Source organism: Strix uralensis, chromosome 18 (genome assembly GCF_047716275.1).
Source record: "Strix uralensis isolate ZFMK-TIS-50842 chromosome 18, bStrUra1, whole genome shotgun sequence".
NCBI lineage: Eukaryota > Metazoa > Chordata > Aves > Strigiformes > Strigidae > Strix > Strix uralensis.
Genome location: NC_133989.1, coordinates 5905428 through 5926393, shown reverse-complemented (window position 1 = coordinate 5926393; position 20966 = coordinate 5905428). Strand labels below are relative to the sequence as shown.

Genomic DNA, 20966 nt, shown 5'->3' with positions numbered 1-20966 from the left:
TCGAATGTCCTTGTGGGGGGATTTTTAGTCTTTTGTAAACTTGTCTGACTCTGAAAAGGCAGTTTGCATAGCCTTCAGGAGGGTGCTTCTGCAGCTGCCCTTCTCAGACGCAGTGGGGCTGCCCCTTTCGCTAAGACACCGATCCTGTCCCAACTACTGCTGCAGCCCCAGCTCTCCTGAGGCAGCGTCGCTGCTGCATGCTGTTCCCCCGGCCCTCCCAGGACTATGTAGCGACTGCCAAGTTTTGGTTTGGTTTTGTCTGCGTGCTTTAGGAGAATATCTTCACAAATTCAACATTTTTTAGCATTATTGAAATATTTACAGGAAGAACTATGTAAACATGGAACAAATGTGAAGTGGTGCAGCAGATTCCGCCTGTTTCTGTAGATGCGAGTGTCCTTTGCTCACCTCTGGCAGAGCTGATCAAATTGCACGATGATCTTGAGGCTTGCCCTTGTAGCTGGTTGGGGTATTGTATGTAAAGGTGACATAAGTGTGGTAGATTTGAACTATCCAGACCATAAAGAACTTCATGCAGTGCCATTTGGGAAAACTATCAATAAAGCTCGAAAAGAAAAATAGATTCACAGACTATTGAATGGGCTACTTAACAGTAAACAGTGATATGGTGGATGGAAATGTAATAGCAGGAAGTTACTAGTGACATTTCTTGAGAATGATTCTTAGTGCTAGCCTTGTCTAATGTTTTTATAAGCAATTCTGGCACAAAGAGTAGACTAAAAACCCTGACGATGATGTAAAGTTGGGAGACTGAAGATATGCAGCAGAACTGGGTGTCCTTGAAGGCTACAGTAAGAGAAACAGAGAATGAGTTTCATCAGAGAAACAGCAAACTCACGTACTTGGGAGAATAAAATATTCCTGGTATAATTGCAAGCTTGTTAAACAAAGGGAGCTGGCTAGGCTGACCAAGATGCTGAGATAATGTGGCTGTGAATAAGGCAAATGTAGTATGTGCAAGCAGGCTGGATAACAGAAGAGGGTATAAATGCTATTGTCCAAGGCACTAGTAAAAATTCCTGCATGTATAATTAGAGTAGCTCACATAGAGCAGTTCAAGAGAGAACAGGTGCAGAGAGTGAATGGGGAGCCTGGCCCAGAGGTGACCCACTGAGTCTGGCTTACTCAGTTTACCAGAAGGCCAAGAGTTACTGTGATTGATGTATTGGAGTACACCAGAAGCAGATGACTCTACCCCTTCTTTGATATTTAAGCATAAGGGCAGTATTGGTCCAGGACCAAGTAAACAGGCCATTAATAAATTTAGATGGAAACTAGAGGAAGGTTGCTGACTATCTGAGCAAAGAGACTTCTCTGTTCCTTCTGCTCTTGGAAGGGAGTGCTAGATCCTGGCAGGCGTTACGGGTAGAGTTTTGCCTCCTTCCATGTTCCTTGCTTCAAATTTACTCTGTTCCTTGAGAAAGCGGGGTTTACTCTAGGAAAACCAGAAGAGTTTAATGCTTCTGACATTGTTACTACTTTGCCAGTAAACTGTTTTAGGAAAAGGAAAGAGCATATTAGGTGGTCATTGCCTCTCTTTCCTTATCGAGAGGGGGCCTTGTGTAAAATAGGGAGAGTATAGCTGGAATGTATGATGGTATGGTATCAGTTTCTTTGGAAACACTTCAAAACAGGATGTACATAAGATTGGTCCTTTGTGTTTGAATTTTGAGGCAGACGGGTGGGCTAACAAATATAACCTGTGCTACTCCTCATTCCATTGATCTTTCAATGACTTTGCAGTTTTTGCTCGTGGTAGGATACTTCTGGTCCTTTAGCTGTAGGGTGATCAGTTTAGAAAGTGGTTGAAATACATCTCTCTGCCTAATGGCTGCTGGTGCTTGTAAACTTGAAGATCATGTTAATCATTTTGTTTCTCTGGGTTCTGATGAAAGCTGGCCAGAAACTTTTGACCAGATGAGATGACTAATTTGATAAGGCATTTTGTAGGAATACGCTTTTGCATAAGGTATGGAATTTCCAGTCAAAACAAAGGAGCTACATTGACAGAGCAAATTCTCTAGTAGTTAGGGCAGTTACATGGAACTGATCTTTCACAGAAACCCCCAATAGTATGTGAATAAATGTTGAAATGGTTTGGTTTCCTCTTGAACAAAGTACGTATTTTTCAGCTTCCCATCTGGCTTACAAGACATTTGCTGAATAATTTGTGTCAATGTGGCTTTCATGTATTGATCTAAAAATACAAGTGCTAACAACGTTTGTACTGTCGAGCCCTCTCTAGCAGCTTGCTCTTACGAGTCAGTGAATGGAATTCAGAGCAGCAATCGTTTGGCGTTTGAGAATGGCTTCAGCACTATCACTCGGGAAATAATGATTTTCAAATGAGCTTATAGTTGCACTCAGCAAGGCAAACTGATAAAACTGCAGATCTGGAAAAGTTCCATAAACAGTGGATAGTTTTGACTACCCAGTTGGTTCTTACACATTATGTAGATATGAAATAAGTTAGGTGTCTGCTACAGGGGAGAAAATATTACGCAGCTGCTTTTCAGCGATGTATCATGCAGTGTTGAAATATATGTGCTCTCACAGTGCAATCACTTCTGTTTGGAAAAATAGTTTTAAAAGTAGCCTGTTAATTTGCAAACATTTATTTTGGACTAGTATTTGATTACTGCAAGATGAGTTTAAAATGTATAATAGTTTTTAAAGCACCTCATCTGACAGAATTTGCCATCTTTTTTCTCTTCTGGCTTTAAAAGGCCTGTGGTTGTTGATAGCCACAGATTGTGTGCATAATAAAGATGGCACAGCTGTAACATATTCGGCTCATTGAAGGAGGCGTATTGGTTTGACTTGCCTTCATTTGCAATAAATAAAATCTTTGGATACCGCTTTTACACGACAAACCCCTGCAATTAGTGCATATGAATTTGGGCACATAATGTTAATAGCACTAATACTTGAAAGTAATCCCGGTTCTTGAACTGCTTCTCTTCTTAGTGATTGAATTGAGGACTGAAGTAGCCTCATGGTTCGCAAAATGTGAATTTTTAAACCTTACACCATTTTTTACATTGGCAGTAATCGCAGTATACACAAGCTTCATTTTAAATTTGAGGGGGTGGTAGCTTTTTGAACTATCTAATAACATGTTTATGTAAACTGCTTTGCTTATTTTCACATATGTTCTGTCTCATGTTGAAGCCAAACCTGTGTTTCTTAATGTCACAGTAGCTGAATATCCAGGTGTCACTTGCAAAATGTAGGGGTTCTGAGTGACCACTGTGATTAAAGACTATTCCATGTAAATGAAATACATAACTCTTCTTCTTCAAGTTACTTTAACATGTTAGTTCTTTATCCAAAAAGAAAAGACATGGAAAATCCTAATGCTAAATAAGTAAAAAAAAAAAAAAAAAAAAAAATTAAAAAAGCACACGCGCCCCCTGAACCCTGCTGTTCCTTGCTCTCTACCCCTTGAACAGTCATTTTCTGCATAAGTAAATTCTGGTATGTTTGTGGTTTTTTTGAATGGAGAGAAATAAATTTCTTGCACACCTTTTAGAGGCAAAATTTATATAGCATTTAACCATAAACTTCCAGCTATAAATTGGTAACAAACTTTCAGCAACTTATTTTTGGAAGAGAAATGCTTGTACTTGATAAAACAAATACCGTGGGATGCTTGAACTTTATAGAGGAAATTTCCATCCTGAGACTTGAACGTCAGGGTTTAAAATGCTTGACTTTGCCTCTGTAGCTTTTCTCAGGAACCATCAGCAATACTGTGTGCAACTAATCAAAATGCCAGCTTGTTACTTCTGCCTCAAGAATTGAGAAAGAAAAAAAGATGCTTTCTTTGAGAATTTTTCCCTCTGTCCCAGAAGATACGTAAATGATCCTATTTACTATAAATTACTATTATTATCTTGCCATAGCTGTGTATGGAATATTGTGCAGTGATGAGCATTCCAAAATTCTCAGACAAAAACCTAGACAGACTGAAAGTCTGTTTCTCTTACCTTCTTCTAAAATTTTATTTTAAAGTGAGCTTCCTGATCTCAGCTGCTGCTTTGGTCATAACAGAAATACAACTTGAAACCATTTTAATGTTTGTATTTCTCAAATGTGGTAACTATATCATCAGTGCATGACAGTGCATCAGAGCAGTGTTAACACAAGGTGTTTTGGTTTTTTTCTTGCAGTGATGCTACAGCCTTTTGATTATGACCCTAATGAGAAAAGTAAACACAAGTTTATGGTTCAGTCTATGTTTGCTCCAGCTGATACTTCAGATATGGAAGCAGTAGTAAGTATTGCATTAATTAAAATGGATTTCTTTCTGATTATATAATTGTATAAGACCTTTTGCTTAAGGGCTGTTGTCAAACCATACTGGAATGATCCTTGAAAGCTTTGCCAGATTTCCATGTCTGTGCATGGCAAGGTGTCTTCCCTTTATTTCGAGCCCCAGGAATCTTGCACTGAAAGACACAGTTCTGGTTGCTTCTTTAGGACACTGCTGTCAGTAATGGGATACCAAGCCATGAAACAAATGTTAAGTAGTTGTAATTTTTTTCAGTATGTATTTTTTTTAGAAAGGCCAACTTGAACTATATAGTCTAAGTCTGTGGCATCTTTTATATTTTATGCCTCTACTCTCAGTCTTGAGTCTTCCCTTGAGCAGCTCGTTTTCCCAGCAAGAACCAGGAGGATTTAAAAGTATTGTATTTTTCTTTATCCCTACCTGTGTCTGTTGTGGCTTAGGTAAATGAAAGCCCTCAGATTTTGTCCTGTGGATTACAAATGAGAGTAACAGAAGCATGTAGGTGCTAAAGCAAAGGAGGACAAAAGATGTAGAAATAAGATGTCAGGCTACATTAACACAACTTTGAAAGGAACAAACCAGTATGTCAACTGGTGGCTTTCCTGTAACAGCAAGATTTGCTGCTGCAAGAAAGTACAAGGAAGCTTTCTCTAGTCTAGCTTTTGTTAGCTTGAGAGAATACTCAGTAGCTATTGAGGACACAATAAAAAAGGCCTTTACTCTGAAGTGTGGGGCCTGTGTGTATTTGTATGTATACATATTACTTAAAAACAAAAAAGCCAACCCCAAAAAACCTCAGAATACCTGTCGTAGCTTTTTTACAGTAGTCTTTACAATATGCATCTTCTGAATAGCATTTTAAAGCTGTGGCACTCTGCAGGGTTAAGAATTTCCCTTCTGAAAGAGATTTATGGAACTATATTTGTTTAATGGCCTCAAAATAAGATCCAGTGGGAGAAGCACCAATAGTAATAAAATGTCTGCATCACTAGAAAGATAAGCCAGTCTGCCTTTCTTTCTAACTCTTTAATTTTTATGAGTTACTTTATACCATGAAAAATGTTATTCTGCTAGCAAAGAATGTTTTTTAGGACCTAGATGGCCCTTTCAGTTTTCCAGAGCTTCCCGACCAATGTGATTTCCTTTCCTATAACACTTGATCAGTTCTCAGTTTTGTTACCACACTCCAAATCTCTTCCTATTCTGGATAAACAGGTGAGACAAATTACTGGAGTACTATAAACCTTTCAACGCTTCACAGGCAGCCAACAGGCTCGAAATAGAATTCTGACTTCAGCCACAGAAGAACTGAAGTACAGTTCAGCTATTTAGGATGAGTCAAATACTTCTTCAGGTTGCACAGGGGTTAGCCATAATTTGACACCTACTTGAGATCTGCTGAGCAATACCATACTACCCGAAGTATGGTCATAGTGGAGAGAAGCATGTGAGAACGGCAGGACTTAAATGTGGACACTTCTTGCTGTATATCACTGCTGTGAATCAGTCTTTCAGTTCAGGGTTAGAGCCAATACCGAGCAAAGATTTGTAACTGTTAATCCCTATTAAAAGTATTGGAAGGAAACTTTTTTGCAGTGGACTCCCTAGTTGAAGGGGAGAGAAGGATGAGAGGGGAAGGTATCCTTTTCTTTATGTAGCACATCTGTTGTTGTTTATACATTGATGCTGAAAAATAAGGAGGTGGAAGACCAGGAGGAGGAAGAATAGTCCTGTAGTTCATACCAATCAGGAAGAAAACCTCATGTGAGAAAGCTTGAATGGGATCTCCACTGCACAGAGACTTCAGAACTAACATTGTTACTGATTTGGGTTTTTGTTACCTCCCTTCCTTTGAATGCACCCCTTTTTATTTTTTTTTAATCGGGACCATAGCTCCCCCTATCTATGCTAATTACTCTTACACAATTCCCAGTTCTCATAAATTACCTGTGTAAGTTTCAGACTATTTAGAATTATTTTCTTCATAGTAGTTGGTCTTTCTTTATGATACCACTCAGTTATGTATTTGGTTTCATTTTTCATCGTGTGTGGTTAATGGTAATGTGATAAACACCTGTGGGGTTTTTCCTGAGTAAGATGATGTAATTTGTTTACACAATACACTGCATTTTCCATCTTCCTTATTATACCAATATGTTTAATATTAAATTATTCCAGTGGAAAGAAGCAAAACCAGAAGAACTTATGGATTCGAAACTTAGATGTGTGTTTGAGCTACCAGCGGAAAATGATAAGCCTGTGAGTATTTTCAGATGCATATTGAGTGTTTTAACTTAATACCACAGTAAATCATGTAAAATGGCATGTTTATACAGACAGCTATATAAGCAAAAGACAGAATCCTCTGTTTCACTGCCTGGATGGCATCACCCTTTGAAAACACAATATAAACTATTTAAAATCTTAGTGATGCTTAATGTAACTGGCAGCTAATTTGAACAATGTAAGTGCAACACAACCACAAAGAAATCTTTGAGCTGATGTGTTTTCATTTAGTGACAGATCACAGGATAAGGAACATTTAAAAAAAAAAAAAATTGAAAAATGCTGATTGATGGTCATAAAACTCGGAGTTTATACTGAAGCAGTTATAACCGTCAACAATATAAATTTGCCTGTCCAACACTCCCCTTTGCTTCTTTGATACAACACTGATTTTTGCAAGTAAATTGGTAGAAAGCTAGTAAGAAAGACACAAATGCAGTTAGGGATTATATTGCAGTTAGCAGCTATAACATTGTGGGATCCTTTTTTGTTAGGGTAATGAACACATTAATTTCTAATGGCAGTACGTAGTGTCAAATGTAGAACTGATAATGGATTGAATAAAGTGAAAAATGTTTCCTAGTATGCAGGTACTGAAAGCACAATTGTTCTGCATTGCACTGGACAGCTTGTAATTACGATTATGTATTGTTATAATGTCGCTATTGTAGTCTCACTATGTCTGCTCTGCCTGCTCCAGACAGTGAACATTTGCTGTAAAAGTGGGTGCTTTTGTTTTAGGCCAGGGTACCTTCTGTGTTTCCAGTTTAGAGATGTGATGAGAGGAAGGAAGAAATCTGAATTAAATGAAACTTAACAGCTATTCTGTTTAGTTGTAACTTTTTCTATAACCCCTAAAATTCATTAGGGCAAAACACAGCACAAGTAGTAATAAGATCCTGTTACTTTATAGGTATAAATAAAAGTCTTCATGTTAAGACTTTGTTGGCAGTTTGTGTGGGGAGAGTGTGGTTTATTTTTTATGAGAGCCAGGCCCTTTGCATTCTAAGGTGCACAACATGAAGAGGATCCAGAGGCAGGAAAGGGAGGAGGCTTTGAGGTCTGCAGCTTGTTTCCTAACTTGGGTTGCAAGTTCCTCCATCACCACATAAATGCAGAAAGATGGAGAGGTGATAGTCAGCAGTGGGGAGTGAGGAGAGAGGGAACTGCAGCAGAGCAGGTGGGTAGTTGCTAGCAGTACCCTGGTTCCTGAAGTAGGTGCTTGTGTTGTGCTTGGGGAGGGAAAGGTGAGGAGAGCACTCCATGAGCAGACTGTAAGTTAGTTCCCATTCATATTGTGGGACGTGGTCTAAGGATATTTTCTTTTCTATATATGCAGGGACTGAAAAGTCAAGGTCGTTCTGTCTGCACTTATTGCTGCTGATCTGCTGTTTTCTGTGAAACAGAAAGGGAAAGTAAAGGTTACAGAAAGAAAAATGTTGTTTATTTCTTTTGATACAGGCATGTTTCAGGTGTGCACAGACAATTTTACCTGCTTCTCCTCCTAAATATCAGGTGTGTGGTGTGGTGTTAATAACTAACCAAAAATCACTGTATCCTTTTTTAACAGCATGACATAGAAATAAATAAAATTGTATCCACAACTGCAACAAAGACAGATTCCTCTGTAATGTCTAAATCAATAAGTTCTTCTTTGGATGACACTGAAGTTAAGAAAGTAATGGAAGACTATAAGAGGCTTCAAGTAGAAGTTCAGAGGTTACGGGAGGAGAATAAACAGTTTAAGGTAAAGATCCTCCTTTTTTTTTTTTTTCCCCAGATCTACCCCTTTCCCAAAAAGAAGCTTCCAACTTAAAGGTTTTGTTACCTGACCTTGGCACAATATTTTAATATTGTCTATAAATTAAAAGATATTAAGGTTTCTCTCTATAAACTGATAAAAAGTCTTGAAATCAATGATTCCTTTGAAAGGAGCATACAAGTTGTGCAGTCAGAGAAACTTGATTGGATAGCAACCCAAATAATGAATTCCCTCTCTTTTTTTTTTTCCTTTTCCCACCTAATTTTCTGACTCTGAATTAAGCGTTCAGTGTTGGATTTGGCCCTGTTCTCTCAAACTGATGGGAGCATGAGGGCAGTGTTGTGCAAATACTGAGTGTTTTAGTAATTGCACCTATAATATGCAGTTGAAAAGACCAAAGATAGATAAATTAATAGGAAATATGCTTCCTGTCATATCCAGCACATCACTGTGAAATTAAGTAATTGAGAAGCCTTTATCACCATGCTGAAAAACTTTTTGCAGTAGTTTCATTTGTTGTAAATGTCTAGTTTCACAGATAACACCACCAATGAAAATTTGGAATTTGTGACTGTTGGAGCCCAATGAAAGGAACTCTGTTGTGTCAGCTCAGATGCTGCTTGGCTGTCTGCATGCAGAAATTCTTTAAACATTTGCAAACCAGTTTTGTTTTGCACATAGAAATAATATATGTATGTAGCTGAGACAGACCTTAACTTCTTGTATTCTTGTTTTGCCAGCGTCTCACAATACTATAAGTGCTATGTGATTTTATTTTACTTTTTTGCAAATCAGCCTTGAATAAACACTCTACAAGAGATATCTGGAATTGAGCTGATGCCTCACAGTAACCTCTTAAAATGGTGAACTGTTTGTTCCCTTTGTGGAGTGTTAGAAACATTTGTAAAGCATCAGAAATGTTAAATTACTGCCAGCCAGCAGGTGCTGTCAGTGTCAGGCTAGAGTCACTGTCAAAAGTGACTCAAAAATGTTTAAAACAAAAATGTGTTGTTTCTAGCAGTAAAATTACTATTAGGTAAACATGACTTTGTTGTTTATGAAAGTCAGTTGTCCCCATCCAGACTTACAGAAGTGGGGAGGTATCAGGTTGTCTGTGACTTTTAATAAATAAAATAGTTATTTTTTTTAAAAAAATTGTTTTCCTCCAGAATCTTAGGGTGCTCCTTGAAATTTAGAAGTGATAAACACTGACATACCCTGAGTCTTTTGAATTTCACTTATCTGACAATTTTTAAGTCTGTGGTAATTTTTATTACAACTTTATTTCTTGAGTATTTTTTTATGTATAGACTCAAGGCTTTTGCTTCAGTATCTTATACTTTTGCACTGTAATACTCTATTACATAAAAAAAATCTAACATAATGTTGTTTCAGCTGTATACAAGTTAGGTCACAAAAGGCTTGTTTTACCACCTCCTAATGTGCTCTGTGTGTGTGTGGATGGAGTGTGCTAACACACAGCTGTGCTGCTCAGCAGTTTAGATCAAGAGGTGGGGAACATCATCTCCACTTGATAATATCTGGTGTTTATGATGTTGTTTTATCTGTTGTCTGATACATCTTTAAATCAAGAGAGCTGTCAAACTCATACCAAGAAAATACCCTAATTATTGCCATTAGTTTCATCTCAAAATGTCAGCATTAATATGATGGGGGAAATAGATGTCCCTTCAAATGCTGGTAAAATGTGCTTGTGACATCTAACTAGGGGAATGATGAGTATAATTGCCTTCAAGTTGCATGTTTTTCACAACCTCTCTTAGTTATATTGAAAAGCATTTTCCCCAACAGCACTATATTTGCTTACAGAATAAGAAAAGCATCTTCGTGCTGTTCGCTCCATCGTTGTTTTTCAAGTTCTGGAGCTGTCTCCAGACCTTGGACAAGTGTTCTCACAGGCTTTCTCATTGCTTCCCCTGTTACCTTAGTCAGCAGGAGAAAACTTTCAAGACATGGGGGTTTTGCTCTGCTAGTCAAGTAGATACAGAATTCCTCTCCTGTCTCACTACCCTTTCCTTCTCAGGATTATCTAGGAAATAGAGCTGTAAATTAGCTTTTGCCTATATTATGCCCACCTAAAATAAATATGATAAGGGTGAACGTTTAAAGCTTTTTTTCAGTAGAAATTATTAATATATCTTCCTTTAGGAAGAAGATGGACTGCGGATGAGGAAGGCACCCCAGACAAACAACCCAATATCTGCTTCTGCAGCTGCTGTGAAGGACGAAGGGCTCAGCTCCAGACTACTTGCTTTGGTGGTTTTGTTCTTTGTCTTTGGTGTAATTATAGGAAAAATAGCCTTGTAGAGGCAGCATGCTGGAAATTGTAAATTGGTTTGATGGTTCTGCCATATCATTGGATTAAATTTATTCATAACAATGTTTAAAAAAAAATTAATGTATGACATCTCACAGGTCTTGCCTTTAAATTACCCCTGCACAAATACTATGTAACATAATCTAGAAAGTTTAAAATGTACAATGAGTGAATGAATGAAAGAGAATATGCTTCAGTGATGAAGGGAGGGGAGAAAGTCATGATTTAACACTACAATGGAATATTGTATATGTCATTTTAAACATTCTTAGACCCTGGTACATGTTGCTGGATTACCTCTTTTTAAAAAAAAAAAGGAAAAAAAAAAGGAAAAATAGAAAAAACTATTCCTCCACTGCTGGAGCTGGCCCTATTGGATGTTTGGAGCTGGGTTAGGCAGGAGGTGTTGATAACCTGTAAAATACGTTAGTCCACCATTCTGCTCATAAATTTAACAGTTTCTGTCAGTGTCTTCAATTCTGTGCAAGTTATCAATTTCTTGGCACTTAAATGAATAGTGAGAAGCTGAAAAGAATTTTATGTGGCAATGCTGAATGTGCTAAGCATCATTAAGAGGCATATATTGACTGGTATGACGCTCATTTGGAATAAAGGTCAATGCCTTGTTCTCATAAAGGGACCAAGCTACATTGCTGTTGGTTCATTTAGTTGAATTAAAATGTTATTCAGAGATGTTTAATGCATATTTAACTTATTTAATGTATTTCATCTCATGTTTCCTTATTGTCACAAAATTGACTAATACTATATGGTATGAAAAGGCACCTGTTTAAAGCCAGTGACTAGAACTAAAAATTTGCTGCTGTAGTGACGCGAGATTCTTCTGCCTCCTGGTGTTTTGGGCACTACACAATTGTTGGGAGTTTTGATCATCTGAGCATTGGAGAAACAGTGGTCAGGAAACTGTTTTTGTATGTAAATAAGTCTATCTAGGGGAAAAATATTAGTAGTAAACTAGTCCTATGCCGTAAAAGACCAATCCTGTTTGACTATGTAGCATCTTAAAAAAAAGAAAAAAAAAGAAAAGAAAAATTAAATAAAGCCCCCAAATTGATGTTTCCTTTGTTACTTTTGTCATGTTCTCACAGTTTTAGAGGGGGGAGGAAACAGTATTCTCTGTCAACTTTGTTTATGGTATAAGGAAACTTGCAGCCTTGTTTCAGGATGAATTTTTTTTTTCCAGCCTAATTTTAAAATCAATCCAAACCACCCCATCATGAGCCTGATATACATAAGTGTTGTTCAGAGTAACCGTGCTGATTGCTGAGGTACAAGGTAACTTCCTGTTTTTCAGTTTAGTTGGATTCAGTAGTTAAGACACTTGATAGCATGTTGAAAGTAAGGCTAAGGTAATTTTGTTTCTAAGCATACTTAGTACAAAATACATAAACTCAATATGTTTTAACATGTTGAACTTCAGTAGATTATATAGCTTTTGAGCAGGTAAATTCCTGTTTATTCTTAGATGGTAGGTCCAAAAACCATTGGTGACAAAAGTTTTTGTAACACATTTCAGGATTAAGATACCTATTTTAAGTGACTTCTTTCATTCCTTTATTATTCCTGTGATTTCTTGAGAAAGCTGTTTGGGCTGCAGCCTGTCTGCTACACTCGTTGACCTTTATATTTGTTCCACTTGTGTCTCAAGGGTTTCCTGCTTTGCAAGTGCAAATAAGTGGAAATTTTATGTGAGGTTTAATAAGAAAATTGGAGGAAAAAAATCTTAACTGGTGTGTTCAGCTTATGAACACAACTCTGGAAGTACCTCCTAAAGATTCAACAAATGAGAGGTGTATCTTTAGCATTTTAAAATGCTAGTGCCTTGTCTGCTCAGGGTGGAAGTGACAAAGCTATTAAAGTATGCCTGTAAAGGGCACAGAAGATGGGAGATGAGCTGGAAAGAATGAAGCAGTGAGCTCAGTGTGACAAATTGGGCAGAGTTGATCAAGAAAAAGGTACTTTACGGGCAGTAGAAGCTAATGAAAACTTTTACATGAAACATTTTAAAAGAACCTTTTCAGAAAAAGGTTGTAAGTGGTGTTGCAATATTAGTTTTCATGACTTTGAAGAATATATTTGCGAAAACCTTTACTGAAGGGAGACAGAGCTATGCAGTATTTTTTTTAAGAGGCTGTAAATATCTTGTTCTTTTGAGATCTCTTTTTATTTTTTTTTTGAGAGCCCTCTGTTCTGCTGAAAAACAGCCTCAAAAAAGTTTGTTTAAAAAAAAATAATAAAAATCACTGTCTTTGCAGGGTAAAGGGGGAGGATTGAAGCTTTAAACTGGTCTCTTGTCAGTATATCTGTAATAATGTTTAAGGCAAATTTTACACACACTGTTAGCTACCACAGTTGACTTTGCTGGCACGGGCAGCTCCCCGATGAAGGGGAAAGCTGGCAGAATGTCTGTCCTCCTTCCAGTGTTCAGTAGTCACTTCTTAGTGATCTGTGACAACTTGGAACTTTAAATCATTTGTGAGCAAAGTTGTTCCTGTTGTTTGCACCCCAGGATTATAAAGAGGTCCCAGAAAACACTCTCATGCTTTGCTAAATGCCTTACAAACAGGTGATCGAGGAGACCAACAGAGGACCTTAGTAAAGGATCTGTTGGTAACAAGTGTAGCCTGCAGTTGGGGCTGACCCACACCATCAGTCCTAAAAAAGACTGTTAATTAACTGCTTATATTTTGGAAATTCTGAGGTCTTTCCTAACCATTTCTGACAACAGCCTGAACAGACAGTAGCACCGAATTGTCTGGGTAATGCTTTTGCTGAGCTTAAAATAAAATGACTGATCAGTTGGAATCCTTATTACCTGTCCATTTGACCGGACCCTTCTTTCATATGCAGTAGAAAGAAATCTTAAGGATGTTTTTTCTTCCAAGGTTCCTAAAAGGCCAGTCTGTAGATACATTGCAAAAATATATTGGATGGATGTTCTTAAGCCACCTGGATCTTTTGTAAGTTGTTTCTTACATGATGACACCAGGGCAAATATTTTCATGAAGTATTCATAGAAAGCGAATTATTCTGGAGGGCATTGTATATCTTAGGTAGTTATGCATGAAACATAAGAGTTTCTAAATAGGATTATTGTCTGGTGTCCTCACATAACACCAGATATTAGAAAACTGTAATTGATACATGATAGTAGAAATCAAGTTATTACTTAATCTAATTATTGTCCGTACTGTTATTTTAAGATGCCCACTTGCATATACATTTATTGTTAATTTTTGTAAGAGCCAGTAGAGGCTGCTTAGGTAGTCTTCATTTTGTGGAGCTTTACACTCCTGTCTGCACTCTTTGGGCAAATTTGGCATAAATAGATGTCTAAAATGCCTTGAAGCCTAGTACTGGGAAATGAGTGGAAAGTGGTTTCCATGTAGTTATCCACATCTTAAAGCAAATATTCCATGCATGAATGATCATAACTATTGCTCTGCACTGGCAGTTGTCAGCTGTGAATGTGCAACTGGAACAATTGCATATGCAAGCCAGGCACCCAGTTTCAAGTTACTGTTGAATAGCCTTAGGGATTGAAGAGCAAGATAATACCGTGTGTGACATGTTGAGAGGGATTGATGTACCATAATGTAATTTTCTAAAAATACAGGATTGTAATAGCTTGATGGTGGTATTCCATGCTACTTTTTTGTCCTGAAATGCTGTTAGTGGGATGAAGTTGGAACCTCACTTTGCAAATCACTAGTTTCTTCTCACCAATAAACTATAAAGGGTTTCTATTTGCTGCACATGGAAACTTGCAATTCTTATTATAATCTTGATTTAGCAGTCAGCATATTTACATAGTGGTGTGCACACAAAAATGGATTGTTAACGTCTTAAGATACTTAATGTTGCAGCTGCCTAAGGAAAGAAAACTGTTATCCCTTTTCTTTAGAAATGTGTATGAAACTTTCATCTCTAATTGGAACAATTCCGTAATTATCGGGCACAGTAGTGACTAAGTGTAGTAGTATTAAGTTTTTGAAACTATACTTCTGTTGTTCTACGTGATGTCCTGAAATGCCATATCCTGAGTTCTGTTTTCTATATAAAGTAAGTGAGAAAAAAACACAACCAAAAATCCCTCTGTTTGAAATTAAAGAACATGTAAAACAAGCACTTCGTGTTTGTTGTGGCTGTGTTACAGCTGCAATAGTACTTCACAGCAGCACTAGAGCAGCTTGGGGTTGGAGAGCCCCTTTTCCATTGTTTGAAGATGGGTTAGCATCCATTACTCAAATCCTCAAGTGAGCAAACTGAGAAGGGACAGGTGGTGAGTGAATTTCAGTGTACATATTTGAGATTTTTTTTTTTTTGGTCAGAAAAGTAATCTGTACAGGAGTGAGACTGGTTCAGTACTGTATGTGGAAGTTACTATTCTTTGTAATCAGATACATGTCAACAAATTTAATTTACTAATTAGAAAATATGTGTATAAGCCAATGTTCAGGCATTTTAGAAAGAAGAGCAACTACTGAGCAAGGCTGCTTGCTCATGTGAAACCTAGCAGTTCTCTAGCTGTACTTCATTAAAGGCTGACAATGGGACACAATGCTAGTATAAATCATCTGTTACAGTTAGATAAATCGTGGGATTTATTGTTCAAACAGGGCCATGCTGGTCCTTTGACCATGTCCAATTAAGATTTCTTTATATTATGCTGACAGCTTCATGTATACTGAATCACTTTGTCTAATGGGTGTCAGTGCAAAAGTGACATTACTCATTGTGCTGTTACTAACTTTTATTTTGATTAGCTTCAGAGGACAAAGTAATTGCGCATTTCCACTACTCAAATCTGCTTAACTATAAAATTTGTTTGTTTTATTAATGGGTTGATTTTTTTTACTGGATAAATGTAGATTATTTTTTAAAATAACACAAGTTAAGAGCCAGCCAGAAGTCTCTTAAATGTAATATTTTAATAAGCATGCACTTGCACACTTGCAGAATGACTATATACCTGTCATTTACTCTGTCGTTTCCTGTGGCTTCGTTTCCTTCCACAGAACTGTTTTCACATTTGCATTTTGAAGAGGAAAACTTTAGAAAACTTTACTAAACTTCCATGTAGATCTTGTTTGCCTCCCAGTCCAGGCCCAAGTTTGTCCTGAAGCTTCTGTGTGAGTGAAAACTACAGAAAGGAACGCAGAGTCTGCGAGCATGGAAACAAGGCTGCTTTTCCTTGAAGCAAACTTGAACTTTGGATCTTTCCTCTTATGATCTGTCATTATAAAATGGCCTTTTCCAGATGGCAAAACAAAAGAAGTTAAGAAAACAAATGAATTAAGAAGAATTAATTGAAACAGCGTATTACAAGTTGACATTATGCATCTGGCATTTCTGTTTATGTTTCTGCATCAGTACATTTTATTCTTATTTAATAAGTTCCTAATTTTGTGAATTTTTTTTTTTTCAAGATTTTGAAGTGCCTGTGAAGAACTGAAGAACAGCCTGTAGTAAAGTATTGTTCCCAGTTTAGCTGTACTTCATTTTTTTAATCAAATCTTTTTTTTTCAGTGGATAAACTCACAAGATTAGAAAAGCCTCTTGAACTCCCTCATGTTTGAGTTGGCAAAATTCCCACACACAATTATCCACACAAAACTACTTTTAGACGACCTTTATTAAGGCTGTACAAAGTCAAGCACTCAGAAGTTAGGAAATGGCAAAACCAAGTTTGTGCACTTAGTTTGGCCACTTTGTGAGTATGTTGCAGTATCTGATCAAGCCTTCAGTACCGGGTCAAAGTGAGCAAAGGCTGCCCAGAAGTTGTCTAAAACTGCCCATCTTTGTGTGCCTGACCTTACAGAATCTTAATATGTATAATTAGGTTTTTAGAAGTTGAACTTTAAAAATGGCATCATGGTGTTGTGTGTGTCAGGACTGAATCCTTTAGGTTCTCTGCATGGACACCCGTTCTTGACCTAAGCAGGCGATGTGGGAAGTAACTGAGCTGAAGCAGCAATTTTTGTTTTCACATTTCACTGGGAGGCCACACAGAAGTGTGATTGGAGCCAGGAATTTTTGCTTCAGTTCTGAGCCCGAAAGAGAATTTCTGTGAAGGCTGCAGATTCTCCTGCCCAGTTTCTTTTCTGATCCATTCTGCCTGAGCTGTCAAATCTCACTCCCTTCCCTCCCCCAGCCCTTTGGTTCCATCCAAGTCATCCTTGTTCCTTCACTGCTCCTTGGCAAAGAAAGCGATGTTCAGCCGAGCGTCTTCAAATGGCTTTTTTTCTCTGCTGCCTGTTTATTTTCTGTGTCAGTCCCTTTCTCCTCATCGCCCTTCCAGTCTTGCTCTGCCCCGACTGCCTGTCCCGGACCTCGGGCCACGGGAGCTGCCTGGCAGAGCCCTCCCCGACACGGATGTCTGCTCTGGGCCCAGGTGCCTTTTCCCATCCTGGGTAACACTCACCTTTCTGCTTGCTCTTTGATCAATTTGTTCCTCCTTTCTCTTTGCTCTGTGTAGAGTTTGGAGCAGTGAGTCTTGTCAACCATCTCCTTTCTGTCTCCAGCTTTTCTCTGCTGTTTCAATGCAGCATATTTATTTATCGTAAATGACAGGCATTTGTATATTCAGTGTGGATTGTTTAGCAAATGAAGCACTAGCTCAATGCTGTTAATATATTCAGGTGTTTTAAAACATTTTTATGTGTTTTGTTTCAGTTTAAGAATTGGGAAATCTAGAATGCAAAATACATCCTAAGGTGTTTTAAACGGGGGCATAAAGATGGCTAACTGGCAAAATAAGTTAATTGAGCTGTAAAGAGGAGATCAGACCCATGACTACGTCCGGCAAACTCAGCTCATGCTTTAAATTTTTGTGCCTGCTAGAGAAGCAGAAAATTGCAAAGGCAACTTGTCTGAGTAGCTTATGATATTAAAGAAGGTACAAAAGACTTTCATTCTCAGACTCAGTGTAGGAAGCTAGTAAATATATTCAGAGTGTTTGAAATTTATTTTTCTCTGTTTTTTGGAGTGGTTAAAAAACTATTAAATTTTTGGGGTATTATATAAGAAGTGAATGGGGATGAGTTTTCCAAGACAGATGTGCCTGTTACCATTGACTTTCAGCTGGTACTAAGCTGCCAGTGCATGCTCACTTGGTTTTTCTTCATAGGTACAATAAAAAGATACATATTTATTTTACAGTTGAAAGGAACCCGGTAGTCAGTTCATTGTCTGTGTCCTAGACCTGTTTTTTCTAATGCAATGTTAGACATGAAACTTGAAGTTACTTCGTCTTGTCTTGCTTATGTCAGATGAAGATAAATGAATTGCAGAACTAGAAGTTGGAATCCTGATTACATTTGAGCTAGGCATACAGCCACGCAGACTGCTAATAAATGTAATTGGTGCTTCAAAAGGGCATAGCTGAGCAAATTTCTTATCAAGTCTGGTAGTGAAGAAGAAATTAGATGGAAAACTGAATTAGAATTGGCAGTTTTCTAAGTGAAAGGTATTAAATGACCAAAAACCCAATAATTTTGCAATCGAGAAGGGAGACAACTTTGGCTGACCGCCCATCTCCTGTTTCAGTGATGAAATGAAGGGAAAAATTAGATGTAAAGTAATATAAAACAAATAAGAAAGGGGGAAGCAGACAGCAATCAACTCAAAATGAGAGTTACGAAGTGTAGAAAATTAATAAGGAAAGCAATAGCCAAAGGAAAATACATGGGTTGGAGTGCTTGGAGAGGGTGATAAAGGGCAGAAGTTCAGAGTAAATCTGTGGTAGGATAAGGGCCGTTGCTAGATGCAGGTGGCAAAACTGCTAGTGATGATGGAAGAGAACTGGAAAGGTGATGTCATTCATTAGCAGTGCTTAATATTAAAAATTAACATTTCTAAATTCAGTAGGTCTAGAAACCTTGTGTCAGTATTTCTAAGGGAGCTGCCTGGGGCAGTCTCTGACCTGCTGAGAGGATGGCAAACGGGACGGGTCGGCGGGGTGTGGGGCTGAGCTACCTGCCACCCCCAGGGAAGGGATGCAAAAGGAGATGAGTGTGAATGAAGGAGCGCAATGTAAGTCGTTTTGTTCTGTCTTTTGTTTTTCAGTTTTCTTTGAGTGAACTGAGTCCATCTGGGCCCCTGCAAAGCTTGGTGTTTTCTGACAATCACACCTTTCAGAAGTGGTTGTTCAAAGAGAACCCTAATGAAATGGGGGAGGCTCAGAGAAGGGTCCTGCTGGGACCCAAGAGATTCAGTGGTTCCAAATCACTGCTGAAAATAGATCCAGAATCATTACTGATAAAATGTTAACATGACAAAAATACCCATACCCAGGACCAGAGTGAGTAACAGCTCCACGTGTTCCCAGTGCAGTCCCAGGGTGAAAGACTAATGAATAAGAATGTGTTCTTGTTTTTAATTACTGTTAGCAGTAAGTGATTATACTTCTGTATGTCTCAGCTGTGAGAGTTGGGAATTTTGGATGCAATTTGGATATTTACATTTTAAAAGAGAAGCTGAGTAATTGGAATGGATGCAAAAAAAGATTCAAAAATTACTGGTGGAGTGTGAAAATGCCTTAGAGAGGGCGAGAGAGAGAACTCAGTTGGCTGAGTTTATCTACCAAAATTGAGAATGTCTTGATTACAGTGCACAAGTACCTTCATGGGGAGAAAATACTGAACACTGCAGCTCTCTGGTCTTAAAAAGAGCAACACAACAAGAATCACTGACTGGCAATCAGAGCCAGGCAAATTCGAATTGGAAAAAGGCACAAATTCTTAAGAGATAACAACTTGTGTAATTTAGGAATGTTTCTCCAAAAACTGTGAACAGAACAATAAAAGTTATGATATTTATGCAAATAGCTTTTTTCATGGCTTTTTTTTCTTTCAGAAGTATACTTAAAGGGGGGTCAGGGGAGCACAAAGAGGCTCCTGATGAGGCTTTCAGAGGGGAGTTCAGCTGGCACAGCCCACCCCTCGTGCGGAGTAGTGGAGCTGTGTCACCTCCGGAGCTGCTGCTGGAGGAGGTGGGAGCTTTCTCAAGTGCTCGTTGCATATGTTGTGGAAGTACGTGGTGGTGTCTTGTTAACTTGTTACATCATGTTAGTCCCATCACCACCTTGAAAGGATCTGTGGTCTTTTGAGTTTTTGCACCATGCAATAGTTGAATACTTGCTAAGTTTAATATATTTCCATACTGTGTAAATGAAAATAAAAAAGTATCCACACACAAATCTCATTCTTGGGGGTAAATGTAGGGCAGGAATTGCCTTCCTCCTCCTCCACCCACCCAGAGACAGCACAAGGCTGTTCCCTGTTCTTGCCATGGACATCTCAGTCCTGCAGGAACATGTAGCTTTGCTGCTTTGAGCCACAGGAACCTTCCTGCTGCTGTGCATGACGGCTCTAGCACGGCGATGGGGAACTGCTCTGCTGAAGAAAACGTTCTGCCATGTGTATGAGGTGTAGCTGTGCCACCCCGAACCTGCCCTGATCCACAGCACCTCAGCTGGGACATCCCAAAGGAGATGCCACATTCTCCAAGATGCGCTTCCTGTTCTTCAAACATTTGCCCGTGGATCTCCAGGCAGTAGCAGGCAACAAAACACAACCACCCTTAGAAACCAGGAGGTACTTTGCCTGCTGAACTAACCCCTGGAGAAGTCTCCTTCTCCATTGATGGCAGAGGGTCCTGGAGGTGACGAAGCCTTTTGTGTATCATCTTAAAAGTATAACTATTGTGTGTGTGATTAATATTTGATCATGCCTGGAACATGCGAACATGCTGACAACGTTTATGTCACAACTTTATGCATTTAATAAGCATCTCATTTGAATTATCAGTTAATGTACAGATCCCCCAAAAGTATTTTTATGTTATAAAACCCATAATTTAGCTAAGTACAAGCTGCAAGTTCGTAACTACAGCATTAAGATGGTAGCTATTGCATAGCTGGTTTAACAAAATTTCCTTTGTGAGTAAGATATATAGGCTTATTTGGAGAGGATTTAGCTACTGGGAGGACGGCTTCTCCAAGTAAGTTATATGCTTCTTAGCTGCAGCAGACAGGGAATATAATTTCTTAGTTTGTCCTTCGTGTCAGTAGAAATCAGTTTGACCTGACTGTGCTGTCTGATTCGAGTATCTCCTCAGCCCATTGTTCACTAGAGGCAGATTTATAAAACATCTTTACAGGAATGAGTCTGGAAGTGACATTTTCATTGAAAGGAGAGCTGGATTAACAACTGGTGTGCCAGGACACTTACTGAAAAGGAGAC

At 38.3% G+C, this 20966-nt stretch overlaps 1 protein-coding gene across 2 annotated transcripts in view; it reads left to right on the top strand.

The window, feature by feature from the left end:
• Positions 1–11776, top strand: part of VAPB (VAMP associated protein B and C) — a 32205-nt gene extending 20429 nt beyond the window's left edge. The window contains exons 3-6 of one of the 2 annotated variants that reach the window (XM_074888680.1): positions 4194–4297; positions 6494–6574; positions 8063–8116; positions 10533–11776. In XM_074888680.1, coding sequence (XP_074744781.1) covers positions 4194–4297; positions 6494–6574; positions 8063–8116; positions 10533–10691 — 398 coding nt within the window. In that variant the 3' untranslated portion in view covers positions 10692–11776. Of the gene's footprint in view, positions 1–4193; positions 4298–6493; positions 6575–8062; positions 8117–8171; positions 8349–10532 lie in introns of both variants that reach the window. The other variant, XM_074888679.1, reaches the window with a different exon arrangement.
• The last annotated feature ends 9190 nt before the right edge of the window (positions 11777–20966 follow it).